The sequence below is a fragment of the Branchiostoma belcheri genome, unplaced genomic scaffold (assembly GCF_001625305.1).
Source record: "Branchiostoma belcheri isolate BF01 breed outbred unplaced genomic scaffold, Haploidv18h27 scaffold257, whole genome shotgun sequence".
NCBI classification, from domain to species: Eukaryota; Metazoa; Chordata; class Leptocardii; order Amphioxiformes; family Branchiostomatidae; genus Branchiostoma; species Branchiostoma belcheri.
In genome coordinates this window covers 197,504-210,148 of record NW_017803862.1, presented here as the reverse complement: position 1 = coordinate 210,148, position 12,645 = coordinate 197,504, and the positions used below count along the sequence as shown (strand labels likewise).

General features: G+C 44.2%; 1 protein-coding gene across 1 annotated transcript; it reads right to left on the bottom strand.

The window, feature by feature from the left end:
* Positions 1–1,386: 1,386 nt before the first annotated feature.
* On the bottom strand, positions 1,387–11,277 carry LOC109471739 (leucine-rich repeat-containing protein 24-like). Its single transcript, XM_019771089.1, has 5 exons — positions 10,431–11,277; positions 5,469–5,669; positions 3,890–4,012; positions 1,772–1,951; positions 1,387–1,418 (listed from the first exon to the last, which is right to left on the bottom strand). The coding sequence occupies exons 1-5, from the start codon at positions 11,275–11,277 to the stop codon at positions 1,387–1,389; spliced, it is 1,383 nt and encodes a 460-aa protein (XP_019626648.1).
* Between the last annotated feature and the right edge of the window lie 1,368 nt (positions 11,278–12,645).

Sequence of the window (12,645 nt, the reverse complement as noted above, 5' to 3'; positions counted from 1 at the left end):
CCCCCTTTCTGCCGTAAACAAGCCTTACACTAAGTACAAATCACGCTAAAGGTTAGAGCAGGCACTAATGATCATCGTTAACAAGAAAAAGAGGGCCAGAATAGTACATTTTATCGGCTAATGGGACCACTAAATGACCCCTCGTACGGGCCTTGGACGGGCCCTAGCCCTATGGCAGGTGCCGAAGTGCAAAGTTGGCGATATCTCAGCAACCGTTTGGAGTTGTGAAATAATATTTGGCAAAGTTGCACATCTTGTCGAGTTTTGTCGACTGACCGAAAGAAAATCCAAGGTCAAGTTCGTTAAGCTGCAGGTTCCGACCCGAATGCGCGTTAAGCTTTGGTCCCAATATTACGCCGTTGCCCCGGCCGGGCTCTGGGGTCGGCTGTCGTGGTTACCCTCGTTGATCGGTCTCTGGCAGGTACCCGTCAGATGGTCTGACGATGTCTTGTAGTGGCCCCTGTGGATTCCGACAGGGTAACGCGTGCTTCTTACATCCCGGTAGGGTCCCTGCCGCATTCCCCACAAAAGACGGTTAGGCATTAGAAAGGCCTCTGGTCCTGGCGGGCACTCCTCATATTTCGAGATATATAAACAATCGGATCCTTTACATTCACTTAGTCCTTTCTCTGAGAGGACTGCTCGTGTCTTACAGACAATAATTATCCAAGCAGAAGATGCTGAAGACGTAAAAAATTGTTCCGGTGGACTGTCGTCAACCGGAGGGGAACCTCTCGGTGTTCTCACGGTTAGATCACTGCATCTTTTAGTCGGCCGCGCCGGGAACTACCCGGCAGGGCCCCTTTTTCGAATTGCGACCAAAGCTTTAGCAGGGCACAGGTCTATCTTGGTCCCGAATTAATCAAAATCTGTTTTGATGCTAATAGTAGGTAATTAGCATGTTTTTGTCATTTTGGGGCGACCCCATTAAAATATTTTCCCGACGACCAGCCATTCACTAACGCATTTTTTGGTTGCAATCTGGCACATATTTCATGTAAGACGGGGCGCGAATCCAGGCACGCGTAGTTTTTGCACTCACTTCACTTCACTTCCCGATCGTATGTGCCATGGCTGTCCATCACTGCCCCACTTCGGAATCAAATGTAATTTCTCACACGAAACATCCGTCACCCAAATCACGAAATCGCCTGGGCACGTAACCAGGGACGCTGGGCCATGCGAGCTCACAACCCGATCGGGTGACTTTCCTGTCCGGCATTAGTGCGCCTAAACTCCAACATTTTGTTAGATGTCTTACCCGTAACATCCGACTACCGCATCACGAAATCACCGTAGCCACTGTCCCTATTGCATTGAAGTAAAACCCTTCCCACGAAAAGGCTAGCGGGCAAGTCTCATCCACGGGCAAACGTGGACGAGCAGTTAATGCGGCATCACAATGCTTTGGTTTGTTCCTGGCAATGCAAGAGAACTCGCAACAGATACCTTTCCTTTTCAACAATTGTGGAATAGTTAGTGAAAATGCTTGGCCGTATGCCATGAGATCTTCGGTTGTTATGTACAGCAATTTCTACATTAAACCAAATGCTTAAGGTGACCTCACGTCTTTTAGACTTGAAAGGATCTTCATATATATTAAAAACTTTAATACTAGTCATTGGCCTAAGCCTTGAGTATGAACTACCTACCCTCTCCATCTAATTCCTAGAAAGGTGTGCCACGTACAGTCATCTCAAAGCACTCTTCTATTTCATGGATCTGGAATCTAAGAAAACACTAGACAACGAAAGATGCTTCAGTAACTCACGTTGACAAGTCGGAATTTCTCGGTCCCAGTTGCCGTCCCCTTGGCAGGTGGCATTGGACTTGCCGACGAGCTCGTATCCAGGGTAACAAGAGAACTGGATGTCGTTTCCAGAGCAGTAGTCCCCGTCGATAGGAGTGATTTGGCCGTTCGGAAGTCCTATGGTATGGTCACAGCAGACACCTGAAGATGTAGAAAAAAAGCAAAGCAAAATGACATTGGAAAATCATTAGAGCAGTAGAAAACAAACATGATTTCTGGAGGGCTAAACAAAAACAGTTCTTCGATAGAAAAGTGTGTCACGGTTCTCATCTTTTTAAATGTAATAGACGGCTTTCATGGATATGATTACTATTGCGCAAAAAAATAACAAGATTGTTTATAAAGCACAAATAAATACAATCAATGCACATGCGTTAGCAACAAAGTACAAGATATAGTGTGATTATCAACATGCTTTCTTAGATACACCGCGTTATTTGTTCTCTGATAAAAAATGAGTTGAGTAAATAATTCACTAATATGATGAAACTTTTTCGAGTGGTATGGGTATGAACTTATATGTATATTACGTTTGTGCGTTTGAGTGTATGTGTGTGTGTGTGTGTGTGTGCATGTGTGTGTGTGTGTGTGTGTGTGTGTGTGTGTGTGTGTGTGTGTGTGTGTGTGTGTGTGTGTGTGTGTGTGTGTAAAGCATAGCTAAGATCTATATGATATTTGGTAATTGATGCAATCATGACGTCATATGATTGCCCCAAAGTTGTTATGCTTTAATTTTACACTATTCTCTAAAATTATTTGGTGGTTCTACGACAAGTTGTTGTAGTTTACTTAGCTCAAAAGCCCCCCCCTCCAGGCTAGCTTACGTAATGCTTGATTAGAAATAGCAGTATCTAATTTGCTTAATAAATGTGGACATTATCTTAATCTGCTGCGTTCAGTGACAGGACAATTCAAACATATGAGGAAGAAGAAACGAGGGGCAGATATAAATTAGGAAAATGAACACCCCATTTGCATCATCAATTAGAAAATGACACCATTTCGTAGTGAAAAATGGTGGGGATTTTATAACTGCGACAAATAGAATTCAAGTAAATGTCAACATTATGGATGAAATTATGCAAACAGAACATCATTTGCATAATTGATAGGCGGCAAATGCTACAAGAGCGTTCTCTTTTCATATACCTTGCTTAATCATAAGTGATATTTGTATAGAGAAGACTGAAAATGTGGAGACATAACGTATGGGAGCTATTTACCTGAAATATAAACCTTCACCTCACACAGTGACAAACTGTTCCTTTCGGCCATATTCTGTATGGACACATAACGGCCTAGAATCGGTGGGTTGCATTCCACCTCTCTGGTCTGCCCAGGGATGAGCGAGAAAGTCTGTCCACACTGGTCATTCTGGGTGACGTCCTCGTTCGGACCAACTCGCACCGTTACTATAAAATCACGTCAACAAAAAAAATACTGTAATATATTTTGTTTTCTGAACGTCCAACGTTATGCATGCGCAAAGTACGGCTCAGCACGCAGCGTAGATTCTTTTCAAGCACAAAACTACGCAGCGTACCCTTTTACCCAGGTCATACGCGACAAATACGCACTGCATTGGTCCCGCAATGCTCGAGCACGGTGCTAATACGCTTTATGTTTGTAAGGGATAAACGGTTCATACGATGAAGTCCCTATCACAAGATTGTGCATCTAAAACGGCATTCGTCTTTCACTTTTTCTAGGATCATAGTCAAGGTACAGTTTTACACAAAATTTGACACGTTAAGTTAATAATGCTATAGATCCTTTTGTTTATACAAACGACCTTTTTGACTTTGCTGTTTTGACTGCATCCTAAATGTATTTTGAAAATGTATCTTCCTAACAGGAAATTTTTTACAAGGAAAGGAAAATTATGTGATCTCTACTTACTCCCTGGTATACAGACAACCCCGGCATTCAAGGCGTGCCAGCAGTTATGAACGCCCCATCCTCGATGTCCACATTGGGACAGTCTCGTCTCTATGCCGGTACAGTTTACTTCATCAAGCCATATTTGCCCAGTGCCTGGACCAAAGAAGGCAAGTTGTTTCGCCCCATCTGTGTCTGCACCTGAGTAGCCCAGCTGACGGCAAACTACATTTGCGTCACTGATGTCCCAGCCGTACCCACAGACCGTTCCCCATGTGCCATTGTGGAACACCACAACTCTCCCCTCGTGAGCAGCGCTTCCACCTACGAGACGGACGTCTACATAAAAGACATAATATTACATATTTCTGGTTAGCATAACTTTTGAACGACTGGATTATAATAATATATTTGGTATGTCATTAGGTCTCGAAAATGATAGGCTTAAAGAAGAGGTCTGTGGACCATACGACATTACGACCTAAGACCACCCAATGGGCGAGTGGAACGGCTGGTGGAATTTTACCAGGATATTAGACTGATTATTACAAATGCAGTCCTCCAGCACCATGTTACATGCTACACATGGATGTCCCTCTGATGCAGGGGGGGGGGGGGGGCAGGTACAGGAACCAGATTGACTACATCCTCATCGGCAAGAGATGGGGGAGTAGTGACATCAACTGCCGAACGTACCCCGGACCTGACTGTGGATTAGACCACAACATGGCGGTGGCAAGCCTCAAGCTCAAAATAAAGAGGTGTGGACGGAATAAACGGAGAGCCCATCTTAGTTCTAGATGCATTAGACTAATCAACAGTCCGGGAAACCTTCAGTAGTCTGCAACAGATTTGAGGCCCTAGCTTAGCCTACTCCAGGAAGGAGCACCAAGCGAGTTCTCTGTTTCCCATTAAAGCTATAGCTACATCGGTGAAAGTGCTGGGAAAACTAGGAAAGAAAACCACCCATGGATTTCACAAGAGACACTTGACCTGATGGAAGTCAGGACGAGCTGAAAACACAGCAGAACACAGAGAGTAAAGAGCTAATCTACAGGGGATTAAACGGGCAAGTCCGAAGGGAGACAAGAGAGAACAAAGCAAAGTGGCTGGAGGAGACATACTGTATGCTGAGATGGAGCAGGGACTCTGAGGTAACACCTCACTTAGGTGCTATTTTATAAAACACTGTAATTTCCTCCTTAAGTATGCAAATTAAGTCCCCATTTGCATAATTCGCATATAACTATGTACATCTATCTAAGCTACCTGATAAAAATACATTTTTCCTATCTGGATTTTTCGGCTTTAAAAGATTTCGCCATATAGTCCTCTGCAGTTTCAGAACAAGCTGCTAGGGGGACCAAACCTACAACAATTATTCCTGGCAGGAAAAGTAAACTGTCACCAAAAAGTCAACGATATGGCACGTTGTGGACAAAATGTACAAAAACCGGTAGTTCTCCTGCAGTGCCAAGGTCAGCCAACAGGAGGCCCATAATTGACCTCTATCCTAAGACTAACTAACTTAAAAATATCATCACAACCAATAAAGGCGTTCTAAAATTATGCTGACAACAAAGTTGCGGAAACACACACAAACAGACACACACACAGACACGCCAAAAACAATACCTCCATTTTCGTGGAGGTAATAGCTGGCAGTGCGATTATGTAATTGCACCCATGTAATTGCTGTAAAGATATGCTTAGAGGTCATCTAAGTTTGTGCTGGACGTCAAACTGAAAAGCTGTGACATTCGGTGCTGAGAGAACCTACCTGGGTAAACAAATACGAAGCGTCTCAAAATGCTGACCCGGCTGACTCTGTAGAAACCTGCCAGATCCACCTTCCACCATGGCTGATTTTCGGTGTTTGTTTCAGCGCACTCAGTGTCATCACCATCCACAGCCTTCTCGGCTCCCCGAGGTCCATTTGTGGAACTCTGCGTGGCGTTCTTTCCAAGGGCTACATTGACTTCTGTAAGTAATTATTGACAACTTGTAACAGAAACATACAAATTTTTCAAAGAGTAGGTATAAGGACGGAAGACATGGTTTACCCAGGGAAGAGTTAACGTTGGGCATTTGTAAATTTCGTCAAGTGCCTGGTTTGGAATATAATATTGACTCATTCTAGCGCGAGTTTTGTTACTCCGTGAAGGAGGTCAGGACCTCCGGACGGAGTGTTGTGATCGGCTGATTTTTCGTGTTCGCAGTCAAAACACTGGGTTCTCTTTGTGTAATCGGCACGCAATTTTATACGCCGTCTTCGGGCATGCCCGTGTTGATGCACGAATGTGTTTTTTTGCCGTTGCAGCTTTCGCGGTCAATGCAATATTGCAGACGCACCCCTACAATTACGAGGCGAATTGGAATGGTCCAGAAAAACGCATTGTTTGGAATAGCAGTGGGGGGGTGGAACTTCATACAGATACGGGGTGGTTTTGATAAGTGGTTCCAGATGTTTTTGCCCATGGTTAAGAGATGCCAAGTTTTTCGGAAGATGTTCGCAGCCAAAACGCATTCTTCCGTACGTCGCATTTTTGTGTAATTTCGCATGTGGTGTGGCATTATGTCCGGGATGATGCACGTCTTTTTATTTTTACCGTAGCTGTTTTGATATTGGAGTAAATGGTTATTTTCGAAACATCCCCATGTCGTTGAAATGTTGTCGTCCGTTTATGTCACCGGTAGTAAGTCGCGGCGGGGCTGATGGGGACGGAAATGTGGGGTGGTCAGAGGTCAACATTAGGAAATGTTAATACCGATGACGTAATCCTATCGATTTCGAACTGGTCGGGTGTGGCGACCTAGTGGCGGCGTGTATTTAGTCACGTAGCAACTGGCCGGTCGTCCTAGCAACGACACATGGCCAATATTTTTGGGTTGGGCCGCTCCATAGTGTTAGTGGAGCAGCTCTTTGTAAACATGGACAATATTTTTGAGCAACCCATCAATGTGTTCTGCCTCGTAGTCGGATGTGGTCTGGGGCTGGTAAACCGCACATACAGTACTAGTAGATCGGGTAATTTTATGATTTGCTAGTTGTAAAGGCGTCGTGTAGTATGAGCCGGTATATGAAGAAGTAGCCTGTGTTACACAATCATGCTTTCGGCCGGATTGATGTGCAACTGTTACTAATTACAGGGACTGCGCTAATGCCGACCAGTCGCGCTGTCCTGATACACCGCGAATGTGCGAGTGTTCCCTGTAGACAGTCCCGGGAGTCATTTTTTTCGCACATTCCAGGAGCCAAACCAAAATACGTTCATGAACCGAGTCCAAAAAACCGAAACGTGAAAATCGGATGATCGGACCTGATGTACATTTCTCTTTCTGTAGATTGTACACACAATACACACATCTTTAGATAATCTGGCCATGGCAGGTAAAAAAAAGTAACCCTGAATAATACTAGATTAGCGTAAATGCATGTTTATGCGTTCAAAACAAGAAAAGAATTTGTTTCCCGGTATTAATCTCTTGAAACACGGCGCTGAATATTGACGCAAAAATATTTCGGGCATCGCGCGCCCTTCCCCGTTGTTTAGACTGTATGCAAATCCCGCGTCACGTGTCGGCATTTCGCATCTCTGATTGGTTGTTGCGTCTTAAGATGACTGAGCCGACGCGCGTTTAAACAATTTTTCTTTGTTCGATTTATCACACTTAACAGAGAATTGTCGCCAATTGCTACTTCTTTTTGTTGCAATATCATCATCATCTTTGATACTGCTTAGCCTTCTAAAGAGAAGATTACTAGCAGCTGCGCATTAATACTGTGTGCAAAGTGCAAACAAAGGGTAAGGTAGGGGTGGACATGGACAAGTGCAAGGACAGGACAAGTGAAATCAGTGGTGCTAGTGTTACACGTATTTACATATGTACAAGGACCGGGAAGCAGCTCAATGCAGCGAAGCCCGTCCCAGCTCAGCTTTGAACTGGGAGATGGACTTCGCCTCCGCCACACTGGGCTCAAGTTCATTCCACTCCTTGATGGTGCGAGGGAAGAACGAGAGCCTGTAATAGTTGCTCTTACTCGCGATGGTCTGCAGCTTTAAAGCGTGATTAGTGCGGCGGGAGCATCGAGCTGCCGGGACAAGACACGAGGTGTGGGGGACAGAGATGGTGTTGTGCAGGACTTTGAACATTGTGGTCAGTCTAGCCATTTTGCGGCGGTGTTCAAGTGACTTCCATCTCAGGTTACCTAGCATCTCTGTTACTGAGGCCGTGCGTCTGTAGTTGTTGTATACATACCTGGCAGCTCTACCCTGCACTGCCTCCACCCTGCTTACCTGATCGGAAGTATGGGGGTCCCAAACTGGGCAGGCGTACTCCAGTGTGGGTCTGACTAAAGCCATGTAGGCACGTTGTTTGGCCTCCACACTGGCAATCCGCAGGTTTCGGCGCAGCATGCCCAGCGTTCTGTTGGCTTTGGCCGTTACGTTGTCAACATGGGGGTTCCAGGAGAGGTTTGAAGTAATTTTTACGCCCAGATATTTGGCCTTACTTACCTTAGCTAGGGGGGATCCATGAAGGGTGTAGGAGTAGTTGATGGGTTTTTTCGTCGAAGGAACAGACATGACTTCGCATTTGGAGGGATTAAACTTCATGAGCCACATTGTCTCCCATTTGCAGATATTATCTACATCATGTTGCAATTTGTCACAGTCTTTTGTCTCCCGTATTGCCATCTGCAGTATACAATCGTCGGCAAATAATCTTACCTTGGCGTGTACTGCGTGGCTTGGGAGGTCATTTATGTATGTCAGAAACAGGATGGGCCCCAGGACAGTACCTTGGGGAACGCCGGAGGTAACAGGTACCGAGTCGGAACTGTCCCCATCAAGCACGACACGCTGCGTCCTACCAGTCAGGAACTGTTGGATCCAGGCCAGAGACTTACCCCTAACGCCATAATGCTCGAGTTTGTGAATGAGCCGGCGATGGGGGACTTTGTCAAAGGCCTTGGCAAAATCCATCAGAACCAGGTCGGTTTGTGTGCCGCAGTTTCTGTTAGCTGCAAGATCATCGACAAGGGAGAGGAGTTGTGTTTCACAGGATCTGCCTTGTCTGAAACCATGTTGCATTTCACATAGGATGTCATTGCCATCTAGGTGACTCATCATGGAACTAGCAATAATGTGTTCCATCAGTTTGCAATATATAATACTTCACGGAGAATTGTCACCTATGGCTTCTTGTTGTTATTCCTGTCCCCTATACCCATGTAAGCTCACAATCAAATGCCATTAAAAGTAACGTTAAGTCAATGTGAGTAAATGGTCCTTATTCAATTAACCCTTTTCTTATCACATCCGTGAGGTATTGCCCGTGGTGTGTCAGTTTTATCATTTGTGTATCCTTATGTCGGCATACTTTGGCCTTTACGAATTGATTGTGAAGTTAGATGATTACTAATAGGTGTCACCGGAAGGAAGACGAAAAATTTCCGGACTATGCATGATGAACAAAATGACTAATAAACTGGTGAACGTACCAACTACTTAATATCCAATACCAGCTCAGAAAACAACAAGGGGTGAAGAAATAGCCATGCCGTCAAGTACCGAGTTATCAACCACGGATTGAGGTGTTCAAAAACTCATTCTTTCCTCGAAATATTGCAGAGTGTAACTAACTGTCACCAAGTACAGTAGGGGAATTAGTAGGGAACCAGATAGCTTTAAAATGTTTAGAGTTAGATTTTTAAAGTTTTGGTGTAAATGTCGTTCGTTGTAATGTAGCCTGTTGCCGCCGCACTGCGTGCCTTCAAAGCTGGTATGGTACGCCGAAGGGTGGTTATACAGATACAGATAAAGATCTTTGCACTGCTTAACATGTCTCGGCTCTACTCGTGAACTTAGTATATCTTCCGCGGGGTAGTTTGTTTGTTTGTTTGTTTGTTTGTTTGCTTGCTTGTTTCAGTTAAAAGTCTGTGAGTAGATCACACGTGTCTGAATTCTCATTCTCGTCACTGAAGGCGAGAAACCCAAACGGCATCCCTGTTTGAGATACACTATGAGTTAAGCCTTAATGCGCCGCCTACCTATTGTTGTGGAACAAGTAATAGTCCACCTTTAGGCAGTCTAACAGCGATCTACTTATTTGAACAATATGAATTTCATGGGAAGCGGCCTATTGCCAGTATACGTTTTCTAGGGCCGAGGCAGCCAAGCATGATGACGGGCGCGCTTGGCTCCGGAGTTCTTTCTTTGGACCGATAATTTCTTCCCTGGCCTGGGACTCTAAATAATGTCATAAGAACAGAAAGATGTGTATACATTATGCATTTCTTTATATTTATCCGTTATGATTTTTCTTATTTTTAGTCTACACATTATCGGAGTAATAGGTCAACAAAACTTCGCAGAGGAATACTGGCCGAAAATTTTTCCACGGGGATTTTTAAAAGGAAATTAATAAATCAGAGCATATGACTTATGTACTCGGGGCGATAGTGGTTTCTTACAGTTATGCAAACGGAAACATTGTCGGAAACATTTTCGGAAACATCCTTGACGCATTTCGTTATGTTTGTTATTTGTTCATTACTTTAATGCTTTCACTGATGCTTCTAAGCCACTGTAGCTAGGTTGACAGCTTTTGGAACCCTTTCAATTTTAGTTGCTTTGCTCATACCTTCTATTACTACTCGTTTAACATAAATTGTTTCCTTTTACGAGATTGTTCTGCTTTTTTAAATTCGTGATAAGAATGTAAATACTAGACATCTTACCTTCGCCACAGTATGTTCCAGTCCAGCCGACGTCACAAGCACAAGTGCCCTCTGTACTTCCCGTGGTGCAGACCCCGCGACCGTTACAAATCCTGTCTGACACAACGTCGGTCAGTGCGTCGTCTTTCATGTGGGGAGGGGAGCTGCAGGTAGGGTTATCGCGAATTAAACCGCGCACTGAAGTCATTATATCATGTAAACTACAGTCACACCTCCAGGGGTTCCCGGTTATGTCAAGGAATGTCAGGGTAGAAAGGTGTTTGATATCTGCGTGGAGACTCGAGATGATATTGTTGGATAGGATAAGCCATACCAAACTGGTCAGATTTGAGAATACTCCATCCGGGAGATCAGCTATATGATTATGAGATAGTTCCAGCCTCCCAAGCATGGTGAGATGTGAGAAAACTCCATCCGGGAGATCAGCTATATGATTATCAGATAGAAACAGCCACTCCAGATGGTTGAGATGTAAGAAAACTCCAGCGGGGAGATCAGTTATATGATTATCAGATAGATCCAGCCACTTCACATGGGTGAGATGTGAGAAAACTCCAGCGGGGAGACTCGAGATGTTATTGTTGGACAGGGAAAGGAATACCAAACTGGTCAGATTTGAGAAATCCACATAAGACAGATTCTGTATGTTGTTGTAACTCAGAAAGAGACGAGCTGTATCCGATGGTATGTTGGCGGGAACGTCTGTGAGCCCCCGTCTGTCACAGCGGACCCACCCGTTAGAGTCACAATCACATGTCTCCGGGCAGGTGAAGACAGCCGTGACGACCCACAGGAGACCGAGGACACCGACTGCAGCAGCTCGGCACGTCACGCGAAACGTCTGCATCCTGCTGCTGCTGCTACAAGCACAATGAAGACATAAAATAAATGTACAGATAGCATCACAGAAATCTAAAACCGTGTTGTTGATTTATCAGATATTACGTTATTATGCTAACAACGAATATGCTTCAGCATGAAAGTCCATCTGAGTTGGTAAATTACATTATGAAAAACTTCAACTTTTGTGCAACTCAATATTTGACTCACCAGAAATTTTCGACTGGATCACTCAGTCTTCCTCAGCTATCTGACCCAAATGCTGTGGACACGTGATTTTTCCCACGTGTTACGTCAGCAAAGGGTCAAAGGTTGTCTGAAGTCGATATCGCCCCCCGTCCCGGTTGAGCGATGGTTGAAGTGCCCTGATGTATATGGCCTCTTTTATGCCTCTCTTGAAGTAATCCTGTTCGGTATCCAAGATTCTGACCCCCTCCAGATCCACTGTGTGTCCCGGTGATTCTATGTGGATGTGCTGTGACACCTCAGATGCAACAGAACTGGGTCGTCTATGTTCTAGAAACCTGGTTTTTAGTGAGCGCTCAGTTTCCCCGATATAAATTTCCCGACAGGGGCCTCTGTTAGTGTTTCCCTGGCAACTTATGTGGTAGATAACCCCACATTTGTCTTCCTTGGGAGTTTTGTCCTTAGGTGCCACAAGCAGTTGTCTTAACGTACGATGAGGTCTGAAACAGGTACTCACTCCGTGTGCAGCAAAGATTCTACGTAGGGGCTCAGAAACACCCTTTACGTATGGGAGGACTACAAGTGGCATTAAAGAGGCCATATACATCAGGGCACTTCAACCATCGCTCAACCGGGACGGGGGGCGATATCGACTTCAACCTTTGACCCTTTGCTGACGTCACACGTGGGAAAAATCACGTGTCCACAGCATTTGGGTCAGATAGCTGAGGAAGACTGAGTGATTCAGTCGAAAATTTCTGGTGAGTCAAATTTTGAGTTGCACAAAAGTTTAAGTTTTTCATAACGAATATGCTTGTTTGTGCACTGGCTGCAAGGCTAATTTTTATGAGTAAAACTTGATGATGTACATTCCATTGAGCAATGATGTTGTTGAAATAGTATGTCTATAAATATATTATATCTATATTTTTGAAAATATATAGTATAATTTTAATTTTTTTAAATTTTACCTTTATTTCCAAATGCCACAAGTATTAAATTCTTGCTGTTAGAATTATAACATTTGCTTATTCATTGTGCAGTTCATTTGCCTAATTTATGTACCTTGATATTACTTGATATTAAATGTCGAATGTCTATTATGGGACGCACCTGAGTAACACGATTTTGTCATAAATTATGCAAATTAGCTCCTGATTTTTAGAGCAAGCTGCTAAGGGGCCTGAAC